The sequence below is a fragment of the Triticum urartu genome, chromosome 7 (genome assembly GCF_003073215.2).
Source record: "Triticum urartu cultivar G1812 chromosome 7, Tu2.1, whole genome shotgun sequence".
Lineage (NCBI taxonomy): Eukaryota > Viridiplantae > Streptophyta > Magnoliopsida > Poales > Poaceae > Triticum > Triticum urartu.
In genome coordinates, this window is record NC_053028.1 from 125,086,794 (window position 1) to 125,099,147 (window position 12,354).

The 12,354-nt window shown below is 44.9% G+C and overlaps 1 protein-coding gene across 1 annotated transcript; it reads right to left on the reverse strand.

Moving 5' to 3' along the window:
• Positions 1–498: 498 nt before the first annotated feature.
• LOC125522327 (fucosyltransferase 2-like) lies at positions 499–2,599 on the reverse strand. The gene is made up of 2 exons (XM_048687387.1): positions 2,211–2,599; positions 499–2,077 (listed from the first exon to the last, which is right to left on the reverse strand). The coding sequence occupies exons 1-2, from the start codon at positions 2,506–2,508 to the stop codon at positions 606–608; spliced, it is 1,770 nt and encodes a 589-aa protein (XP_048543344.1). The 5' UTR covers positions 2,509–2,599; the 3' UTR covers positions 499–605.
• Positions 2,600–12,354: the final 9,755 nt, after the last annotated feature.

Sequence of the window (12,354 nt, forward strand, 5' to 3'; positions counted from 1 at the left end):
GCCATATATACATGCTTGCTGCATGCAGCATCGTTCCAATCACTGCAGATTCCTATATACGTCAACTTTCGTCTTAGGCCTTCCACTATGTGGGCCAAAAGTGGTGCCAAATTTGCTTTCTGAACATTTGGCATCGGTGCCCTACATTGCCCAGCAGGTGCCAAATAAAAAATTCTAGGCACCGATGCTTCTTCATGCTCCGATGCCAAATTCGTTGAGCGAATAAACTAAGCGCGCTGCCCGTCCTTTATCATGTGAAGCAGCCCCGCGCCGCCATTCTTCCACTATATTACTAGTTTATGTGTACGTGGGGCCGAGCTGGAGTCGATGCCTAATCTTGCACGCTGTGTGGCCGGTGCTAAAACAGAGTCGATGCCAAATCTCTGTGTACCTGGCTGCCTTTTTACTAATGTGGCACCAAGCACATAGTGGAAGGCCTTATTACCCAATTTGCCAGTAGACCTAGCTAGGAGGTTTAAGCAAACATAAGTAGTGAAAATCTTGAAACCCTTTATAAAAGTTACGGAGTTATCTTACACGCCACCAGGTTTCGCTCGATCGAATGGTTGCGGGCAAAAGAATACAAAGTGAGACCATGTTATGTATTAGGTGGGAGGAACAAGCTTTAAACCCCAGCTCACGTCTATGCAATGCCGCACCTGCGGCACAATCTTGCCGGTGTCGGCCCCCTGCTTGATCCTGCAGTCGTAGAACGGCGGCGCGTGGAAGCACGGCTCCATGGACACGTCCCGGCCGCACGGCGGGTTGGGCACCACGGAGCCGTTGTCCGGCTTGAACATCACCCACGGCGTGAGGCCGCCGAGGCCCTGCGCCACGTACCCGAACGTCGAGAAGCCGCTGGTGACCAGCGCGTCGGTGAGGCTGAGCAGATATATCTCCGCCCACGCCTTGGTGTCGTGCGACCTGGCGCCGAAGTGCTGGTACTCCTCGTGGCTCGGCTGGTGCACGCCCACCGCCTCGCCGGTCACCGTCGCGCGCTCCCAGTACATGCCCTTGAGCTTGTCGTAATACCAGGCCTTCAGGGAGGTCACCAGGACGGCCTTGGACCTCCTCCGAGGAGGCGCTGGCGGCGGCGTGGTGGTGGCGGGCACTCCCGCGGTGAGCAACTCCGGAAGCAGACCCTCCTTCTGCGTGCACGTGGTGATCTGCTCCAGGAGCTCCGGCGAGTTCGGGGCACTGCCGAAGACGCGCACCTGGATGCCCACTCGCTGGTGCGCCGCCGCGAGGTAGGCGTCGTGGTAGCGCGCGACGAGGCCCCACACGTGGTTGCTCGGGTGGAACAGGTAGCGGCCGAGGTGGTGGAATACGGTGTCCGGCTCCGGGAAGAGCATGTCGAGCTCCTCCTGGAAGGCCATGACCAGGAACAGCCCCGGCACGATGTAGCTGTCCGTCCTCATCACCAGCCACTGGATGTCCCGGAGAACCCGCTGGTCCTCGTCGCAGTAGAACTGCTTGTCTTCCCCAGTGGCGTCGTGGTCGAGATGAATGTACGCGAACGCCGGTAGCTCCCGCGCTGTCGACGCGGCGTCGACGTCGACGGCGCTGATCACCTTGTTCTTCACCATGTTCGCGTAGCTCTGGGCCGTCTCGATGCTGAAGTTGGTGTAGCTCGTCAGCGGGAAGTCCGGCGGCAGCACCCACGTGGTGCCGGGGAAGGGCTCGCAGAACAGCTCGCCCATCTCGTTGCTAGGGTCGACGAGGAGGACGCGGTCGGTGAGCACCGCGTAGAGGAACGCCGACGCGGCGGCCAGGATCCGGTTGCCGAGGCCGCGGTACGATATGGAGACCAGGTACTTGCACTCCGGTGACCCGGTGCCGGCGGCGAGGGTCTCACCCGACCTGAGCTGCTCCTGCGCGTGGCTGTAGGCGGCGGTGCCCGGGCCGCAGAGTCTTTGCAGGGCCTCGTGCCGCCGCAGCTTGGAGACGAGGTACCGGGAGGGCTGCCTGCCGGCTCTCCGGCGGTACATGGCGGACTGGTACCTGCTGTGGCAGGATCTCTCGTCGACGCCATCGGCCAGGAGGCCGCCGAGAAGCCTGTCATGCGCTGGCGCTGATCCTGCCAGAGCAAGAGCAAGACACAACAAATGAAATCGTCAGTAATCATTTAGGATTTAGCCTCTCACAGGACACCTGAAATTGTTGCCCCTGCGCGTCCGATTGCGAGTGGTGCTCCGGGCTAGCGTAGCTACCTCGGCGTAAGGCGTTGGCGGCGTTGATCCACACCGCCGGCGCGCTGGTGCGCGCGCCGAAGAAGACGACCAACGACGGCACGGTGATGATGAAGGCAAGGAGCACGGCATTGGCTGCACACCCCCACCGCCTGGGCCTGCGGTCGAGCCCTTTCATCGGACGCCTGATGCACGCCGGGGCCGCCGCCTCGGCGTGGCGCAGCCAGTGGCCCGCGACCGAGCCGGCCGAGCGCTGCCGCGTCTTTCTCGGTGGCGCCGCTACGGTATCACTGCCTGCCTCGACGTCCCGTCGCAGCATTGGTCGCTAGGCCTACTAGTGCCGTGGTGCGTGATCTGACGGCGGCGGCATAGGATCTATAACCATGGAAACACGGCTCCATGCGTCCCTGCAGTCGTCGGATGAGTTTTTGGGACGTGTGACACCAAATCAAATCTAAAGAATCGATACTAATCTAACTTTAATTAGGGCACTTTAGAGCATGGTTAATAATAATCAGCTGCTAGCTATATGGTCATGGTTAATAATAATCAGCTGCTAGCTATATGGTCATACTACATCATCTATAGTCAACTTTATAGTCATAAGTACAATAGTTGGATATAAATATGTACTATTTTTTTACTACATGGCTCACATTACTCTCTCACAATATGTCTAGAAACGTGTGCTGCAGCCGGCTGTTAATCAGTAATCCGCTTTCTTTTTCTCTCCTTCTTTCTCTCCTCCAACTCATCTAAAATATAATATTTAAAGGCTTACAACCCGCCTATGTTATTCTATTATACTTGCACTTACAGTGTACCGACAGCATATTGTAACAACTGGTGCAGTGGCCAGAAAAGGAGCACACCGGAGTAGAAAAATCTATTGGGAGTTTGGGACTAGCGCAAACACGCTTCTATTCTCATACTTGTCTTTTCTATATATATCATCGTTTTTCTAGAGAAATTTGAAGAAAGATCACCACCTTGGAGGTTGTTTTTGCCCAAATTATGTAGAGAGAAGTTTATATTACAACCCCAAACTACTACCAATTTGTAAAACACAACCATAAAATACAAAACCGTCTAGTTTAGAATCCTCAACTTTCAAAACCGGACAAAAAACAACCATGGGTGGCTTTTTACTCTTTTTGACTGGTTTTGACCTGTCAATATCCCAATCCGTTCCTACTCATACGCTTGAATTTGAAATGTCCTTGTATTTTATTATCCACTGGGCAAAACTTCTTGAAACTTGAATAGATTGAATATAAGGGTTGTTTGGTTTTTTGAGAACTTTTTTTAAACCTTTTTGGACCAAAATTTGACCCAAAATGGTTTTGAATTTGAACTTTTGCTTTCATTTTTTTCCTACTTGGAAGAACTTGTTGAAACTTTTCCAGATTTAATATAATGGTTGTGTGAAGTTTTGAGTTTTTTTTTCAATTTTATTGGATGTTTTTTTTTGCCAAAATTTAACCCAAAATGGCTCTGAATTTGTATTTTCTCTCTCATTTTTTCTACTTGGCGAAACTTGTTGAACCTTTCCCAGATTGAATATAATGCTTGTCTGGATTTTTGAGAACTTATCAAAAAAATTGGACACTATCATTTTCTAGTCTATTATTCTTGCAGCATTTAGCTAGAATTAGGCCATGACTTGGCGCTGACTAGGATGTTGACCGGTCAAAAACAGTCAAAAAACACCCAGTTTGGTTTTTGTCCGATTTTGAAAGTTGAGGGTTAAATTGGACGGCTTCGTAGTTCAGAGTTGTGTTTTAGACTTTGGTGGTAGTTTGGGGTTATAATATGGACTTCTCTCAATTATCTACGCTTCATGGTTGTTACAAACAACACCAACTATCTGTATAACCAGTTAGAACTAAGTTTAAATTTTCATAGAAAAAAACTATTCATCCAAGATTTAAGATTTTTGTATGCATTGTAGAAACATCAATGTTGACGCAAAACCGTGTAGGTCGCTTATTTCTACAAAGCAAAAAACTGATGGCACAGTCAAAAAATCAAAAGGTTGTGAATTTTGTAGGATGGTTATTAGGGTTTAATGAGTCTATTTTTTCGTGAAATAACAATCTACTTAAACATGCTATATTATCCGAGGTATTTGCACGTCGTCTGATAAAGTTGAAGGAAATATGCCCAAGAGGCAATAATAAAGTTGTTATTTATATTTCCTTATATCATGATAAATGTTTATTATTCATGCTAGAATTGTATTAACTGAAAACTTAGTACATGTGTGAATATATAGACAAACTGAGTGTCACTAGTATGCCTCTACTTGACTAGGTCGTTAATCAAAGATAGTTAAGTTTCCTAGCCATGGACAAAGAGTTGTCATTTGATGAACGGGATCACATCATTAGAGAATGATGTGATTGACTTGACCCATCTGTTAGCTTAGCACTATGATTGTTTAGTTTGTTTCTATTGCTTTTCTCCATAGCTTATACATGTTTCTATGACTATGAGATTATGCAACTCCCGAATACCGGAGGAACACTTAGTGTGCTATCAAACGTCACAACGTAACTGGGTGACTATAAAGATGCTCTACAAGTGTCTCCGATGGTGTTTGTTGAGCTGGCATAGATCGAGATTAGGATTTGTCACTCCATGTATCAGAGAGGTATCTCTGGGCCCTCTTGGTACTGCACATCACTATAAGCCTTGCAAGCAATGTGACTAATGAGTTAGTTACGAGATGTTGCATTACGGAACGAGTAAAGAGACTTTCCCGTAACGAGATTGAACTAGGTATGATGGTACCGACGATCGAATATCGGGCAAGTAACATACCGATGACAAAGGGAACAACGTATGTTGTTATGCGATTTGACCGATAAAGATCTTCGTAGAATATGTAGGAACCAATATGAGCATCCAGGTTCCGCTATTGGTTATTGACCGGAGATGAGTCTCGGTCATGTCTACATAGTTCTCGAACCCGTAGGGTCCGCACGCTTAACGTTCGGAGATGATCGGTATTATGAGTTTATGCGTTTTGAAGTACCGAAGGTTGTTCGGAGTCCCGGATATGATCACGGACATGACGAGGAGTCTCGAAATGGTCGAGACATAAAGATCGATATATTGGATGACTATGTTTGGACATCGGAATGGTTCCGGGTGAGTTCGTGCATATACCGGAGTACCGGGAGGTTACCGGAACCTCCCGGGAAGTATATGGGCCTTATTGGGTCAAAGGGGGAGAGAGGAGAAGGGAGCCTAGGAGCCCCCCCCCCCAAGCCCAATCTGAATTTGGTGGGGGGCCACCCTCCCTCATTTCCTTCCCCCTCTCTCCCCCTTCCTTCCTCTCCTAATCCAACTAGGGAAGGGGGGGATCCTACTCCCGGTGGGAGTAGGACTCCCTTGGGCGCGCCATAGAGGGATGGCCCCTCCCCCTCCTCCACTCCTTTATATACGGGGGAGGGTGGCACCCCATAGACACACAAGTTGACAATTGTCTTAGCCGTGTGCAGTGCCCCCCTCCACCATAATCCACCTCGGTCATATCGTTGCAGTGCTTAGGCAAAGCCCAGTTCCGGTAGCTTCATCATCACCATCATCACGCCGTCGTGCTGATGAAACTCTCCTTCGACACTCAGCTGGATCTAGAGTTCGTGGGAGGTCACCAAGCTGAACGTGTGCAGATCGCGGAGGTGCCGTACCTTCGGTGCTAGGATCAGTCGGATCGTGAAGACGTATGACTACATCAACCGCGTTGTCATAACGCTTCCGCTTACGGTCTACGAGGGTACGTGGACAACACTCTTCCCCTCTCATTGCTATGCATCACCTAGATGGATCTTGCATGTGCGTAGGAATTTTTTTTGAAATTACTGCGTTCCCCAACAGTGGCATCCGAGCCAGGTCTGTGCGTAGATGTTATATGCATGAGTAGAACACAAAGAGTTGTGGGCAATAATAATCCTACTGCTTACCAACAACGTCTTACTTTGATTCGGCGGTATTGTTGGATGAAGCGGCCTGAACCGAAATTACATGACCACGTTCATGAGACTGGTTCTACCGACGTGCTTTGCACACAGGTGGCTGGCGGGTGTCTATTTCTCCAACTTTAGTTGAATCGAGTTTGACTACGCCCGGTCCTTGTTGAAGGTTAAAACAGCACACTTGACGAAAAGTCGTTGTGGTTTTGATGCGTAGGTAAGAACGGTTCTTGCTAGAAGCCCGTAGCAGCCACGTAAAACTTGCAACAACAAAGTAGAGGACGTATAACTTGTTTTTGCGGGGCATGTTGTGATGTGATATGGTCAAGACGTGATGAGATATAAATTGTTGTATGAGATGATCATGTTTTGTTAAAGTTATCGACAACTGGCAGGAGCCTTATGGTTGTCTCTTTATTGCATAAGATGCAAGCGCCATATAATTGCTTTACTTTATCGTTATGTGATAGCAATAGTTGCAAAAGCAATAGTTGGCGAAACGACCATGTGACGACATGTTGATAAAGATCAAGATCATGGAGATCAAGGTGTCATGCCGGTGATGATGGAGATCATGACGGTACTTTGGAGATGGAGATCAAAGGCACAAGATGATGATGGCCATATCATGTCACATATTTTGATTGCATGTGATGTTTATCTTTTATGCATCTTATTTTGCTTAGTACGCCGGTAGCATTATAAGATGATCTCTCACTAAATTTCAAGGTATAAGTGTTCTCCCTGAGTATGCACCATTGCTACAGGTCGTCGTGCCAAGACACCACATGATGATCGGGTGTGATAAGCTCTACATTCACATACAACGGGTGCAAGCCAGTTTTGCACACGCAGAATACTCGGGTTAAACTTGACGAGCCTAGCATATGCAGATATGGCTTCGGAACACTGAGACCGAAAGGTCGAGAGTGAATCATATAGTAGATATGATCAACATAGTGATGTTCACCATTGAAAGCTACTCCATCTCACGTGATGATCGAACATGGTTTAGTTGATTTGGATCACGTGATCACTTAGATGACTACAGGGATGTCTATCTAAGTGGGAGTTCTTACGTAATATGATTAATTGAACTTTAATTTATCATGAAATTAGTCCTGATAGTATTTGCATATCTATGTTGTAGATCAATAGCTTACGATGTAGCTACCCGTTTATTTTGATATGTTCCTAGAGAGAAATGAGTTGAAAGATGATAGTAGCAATGATGCGGACTGGGTCCGTGATCTAAGGATTATCCTCATTGCTGCATAGAAGAATTATGTCCTTGATGCACCGCTAGGTGACGGGCCTATTGCAGGAGCATATGTAGACGTTATGAACGTTTGGCAAGCTCGGTATGATGACTACTTAATAGTTTAGTGCACATGCTTTACGGCTTAGAACCGGGACTTCAAAAATGTTTTTGAACGCCATAGAGCATATAAGATGTTCTAAGAGTTGAAATTGGTATTTCAGACTCATGCTTGAGTCGAGAGGTATGAGACCTCTGACAAGTACTTTGCCTACAAGATGGAGGAGAATAGCTCAACCAGTGAGCATATGCTCACAATGTCTGAGTACTACAATCACTTGAATCAAGTGGGAGTTAATCTTCCAGATAAGATAGTGATTGACAGAGTTCTCTAGTCACTATCACCAAGTTACTAGAACTTCGTGATGAACTATAATATGCAAGGGATGACGAAAACAATTCCCGAGCTCTTCGCAATGCTAAAGGCTGCGAAGGTAGAAATCAAGAAATGACATCAAGTGTTGATGGTTAACAAGACCACTAGTTTCAAGAAAAGGGCAAAGGGAAAGAAACAGGAACTTCAAAGAAGAATAGCAAGCAAGTTGCTGCTCCCATGAAGAAGCCCAAAGCTAGACCCAAGCCTGGAACTGAGTGCTTCTACTGCAAAGGAAATGGTCACTGGAAGTGGAACTGCACTAGATACTTGGCGGATAAGAAGGATGGCAAAGTGAACAAAAGTATATTTGATATACATGTTATTGATGTGCACTTTACTAGTGTTTATAGCAACCCCTCAGTATTTGATACTGGTTCAGTTGCTAAGAGTAGTAACTCGAAACGGGAGTTGCAAAATAAATAGAGACTAGTTAAGGGCGAGGTGATGATGTGAGTTGGAAGTGATTCCAAGGTTGATAAGATCACCATCACACACTCCCTTTACCTTCAGGATTAGTGTTGAACCTAAAATAAATGTTATTTGGTGTTTGCGTTAAGCATAATATGATTGGATCATGTTTGTTGCAATACTGTTATTCATTTAAGTCAAAGAATAATTGTTATTCTGTTTACATGAATAAAACCTTCTGAGGTCATACACCCAAGGTGAATGGTTTATTGAATCTCGATCGTAGTGATACACATATTCATAATGTTGAAGCCAAAAGATGCGAAGTTAATAATGATAGTGCAACTTATATGTGGCACTGCCGTTTAGGTCATATTGGTGTAAAGCGCATGAAGAAACTCCATGCTGATGGGCTTTTGGAATCACTTGATTATGAATCATTTGATGCTTGCGAACCATGCCTCATGGGAAAGATGACTAAAACTCCGTTCTCCGGAACAATGGAGCAAGCAACTGACTTATTGGAAATTATACATACTGATGTATGCAATCCGATGAGTGTTGAGGCTCGCGGTGGGTATCGTTATTTTCTGACCTTCACAGATGATTTGAGCATATATGGGTATATCTACTTGATGAAACATAAGTCTGAAACATTTGAAAAGTTCAAAGAATTTCAGAGTGAAGTGGAAAATCATCGTAACAAGAAAATAAAGTTTCTGCGATCTGATCGTGGAGGAGAATATTTGAGTTACGAGTTTGGTCTTCATTTGAAACAATACGGAATAGTTTCGCAACTCACGCCACCTGGAACACCACAGCGTAATGGTGTGTCCGAACGTCATAACCGTACTTTATTAGGTATGGTGCGATCTATGATGTCTCTTACCAATTTATCACTATCGTTTTGGGGTTATGCATTAGAGACAACTGCATTTACGCTAAATAGGGCACCATCTTAATCCGTTGAGACGACACCATATGAACTGTGGTTTAGCAAGAAACCTAAGCTGTCATTTCTTAAAGTTTGGGGCTATGATGCTTATGTGAAAAAGTTTCAACATGATAAGCTCGAACCCAAATCAGAGAAATGCGTCTTCATAGGATACCCAAAGGAAACTGTTGGGTACACCTTCTATCACATATCCGAAGGCAAGATATTCGTTGCTAAGAATGGATCCTTTCTAGAGAAGAAGTTTCTCTCAAAAGAAGTGAGTGGGAGGAATGTAAAACTTGATGAGGTAATTGTACCTTCTTCCGAATTGGAAAGTAGTTCATCACAGAAATTAGTTCTAGTGATTCCTACACCAATTAGTGAGGAAGTTAATGATGATGATTATGAAATTTCAGATCAAGTTACTACCGAACCTCATAGGTCAACCAGAATACGTTCCGCACCAGAGTGGTACGGTAATCCTATTCTGGAGGTCATGTTACTTGACCATGATGAACCTACGAACTATGAGGAAGCGATGATGAGCCCAGATTCCACGAAATGGCTTGAAGCCATGAAATCTGAGATGGGATCCATGTATTAGAACAAATTATGGACTTTGATTGACTTGCCCGATGATCGGTGAGCCATTAAGAATAAATGGATTTTCAAGAGGAAGACGGACGCTGATAGTAGTGTTACTATCTACAAAGCTCGAATTGTCGCAAAAGGTTTTCGACAAGTTCAAGATGTTGACTATGATGAGATTTTCTCACTCTTAGCGATGCTTAAGTGTGTCTGAATCATGTTAGCAATTGCCACATTTTATGAAATCTGGCAAATGGATGTCAAAACTGCATTCCTTAATGGATTTCTTAAAGAAGAGTTGTATATGATGCAACAAGAAGGTTTTGTCAATCCTAAAGGTGTTAACAAAGTGTGCAAGCTCCAGCGATCCATCTATGGACTGGTGCAAGAATCTCAGACTTGGAATATATGCTTTGATAAAGTGATCAAAGCATATGGTTTTATACAAACTTGCGGTGAAGCCTGTATTTACAAGAAAGTGAGTGGGAGCACTATAGCCTTTCTGATAAGTATATGTGAGTGACATATTATTGATCGGAAATGATGTAGAATTTTCCGGAAAGCATAAAGGAGTTTTTTCAAAGAAAGACCTCACTAAAGGTACTTACATATTGAGCATCAAAATCTATAGAGATAGATCAAGACGCTTGATATATTTTTCAATGAGTACATACCTTCACAAGATTTTGAAGTAATTCAAAATGGAACAGTCAAAGAAGGAGTTCTTGTCTGTGTTGCAAGGTGTGAAGTTGAGTAAAGACTCAAAACCCGACCACGGCAGAAAATAGAAAGAGAATGAAAATTCATTCCCTATGCCTCAGCCATAAGTTCTATAAAGTATGCTATGTGATGTCTACTACACAACCTTCTTCTTGTAGACGTTGTTGGGCCTCCAAGTGCAGAGGTTTGTAGGACAGTAGCAAATTCCCCTCAAGTGGATGATCTAAGGTTTATCAGTCCGTGGGAGGCGTAGGATGAATATGGTCTCTCTCAAACAACCCTGCAACCAAATAACAAAGAGTCTCTTGTTTACCCAACACACCCAATATAATGGTAAATTGTATAGGTGCACTAGTTCAGCGAAGAGATGGTGATACAAGTGCAATATGGATGGTAGATATAGGTTTTTGTAATCTGAAAATATAAAAACAGCAAGGTAACTAATAATAAAAGTGAGCACAAACGGTATTGCAATGCGTTGAAACAAGGCCTAGGGTTCATACTTTCACTAGTGCAAGTTATCTCAACAATAATAACATAATTGGATCATATAACTATCCCTCGACATGCAACAAAGAGTCACTCCAAAGTCACTAATAGCGGAGAACAAACGAAAAGATTATTGTAGGGTACGAAACCACCTCAAAGTTATCCTTTCTGATTGATCTATTCAAGAGTTCGTAGTAAAATAACACGAAGCTATTCTTTCCATTTAATCTATCCTAGAGTTCATACTAGAATAACACCTTAAGACGCAAATCAACCAAAATCCTAATGTCACCTAGATACTCCAATGTCACCTCAAGTATCCGTGGGTATGATTATACGATATGCATCACATAATCTCAGATTCATCTATTCAACCAACACAAAGAACTTCAAAGAGTGCCCCAAAGTTTCTACCGGAGAGTCAAGACGAAAACGTGTGCCAACCCCTATGCATAAGTTCACGAGATCACAGAACTCGCAAGTTGATCACCAAAACATACATCAAGTGGATCACGTGAATATCCCATTGTCACCACAAATAAGCACATGCAAGACATACATCAAGTGTTCTCAAATCCTTAAAGACTCAATCCGATAAGATAACTTCAAAGGGAAAACTCAATTAATCACAAGGAGATAGAGGGGGAGAAACATCATAAGATCCAACTATAATAGCAAAGCTCGCGATACATCAAGATCGTGTCGAATCAAGAACACGAGAGAGAGAGAGAGAGAGAGATCAAACACATAGCTACTGGTACATACCCTCAGCCCTGAGGGTGGACTACTCCCTCCTCGTCATGGAGAGCGCCGGGATGATGAAGATGGCCACCGGAGAGGGATTGCCCCCTCCGGCAGGGTGCCGGAACGGGTCTAGATTGGTTTTCGGTGGCTACAGAGGCTTGCGGCGGCGGAACTCCCGATCTAGGTTTCTTTCTGGAAGTTTGGGTATATATAAGAGGTGTGGGAGTCGGGAACAAGTCAGGGGGGTCCCCGAGGCAGCCACGAGGTAGGGGGCGCGCCCCCACCCTCGCAGGTGCCTCGGGACTCTTCTGGCCCATCTCTGATACTCCGTGGGCTTCTTATGGTCAAAAATAATCTCCGTGAAATTTCATGTCAATTGGACTCCATTTGGTTTTCCTTTTCTGCGATACTCAAAAACAAGGAAAAACAGAAACTGGCACTGGGCTCTAGGTTAATAGGTTAGTCCCAAGAATCATATAAAATAGCATATAAATGCATATAAAACATCCAAGATGGATAATATAATAGCATGGAACAATCAAAAATTATAGATACGTTGGAGACATATCAAGCATCCCCAAGCTTAATTCCTGCTCGTCCTCGAGTAGGTA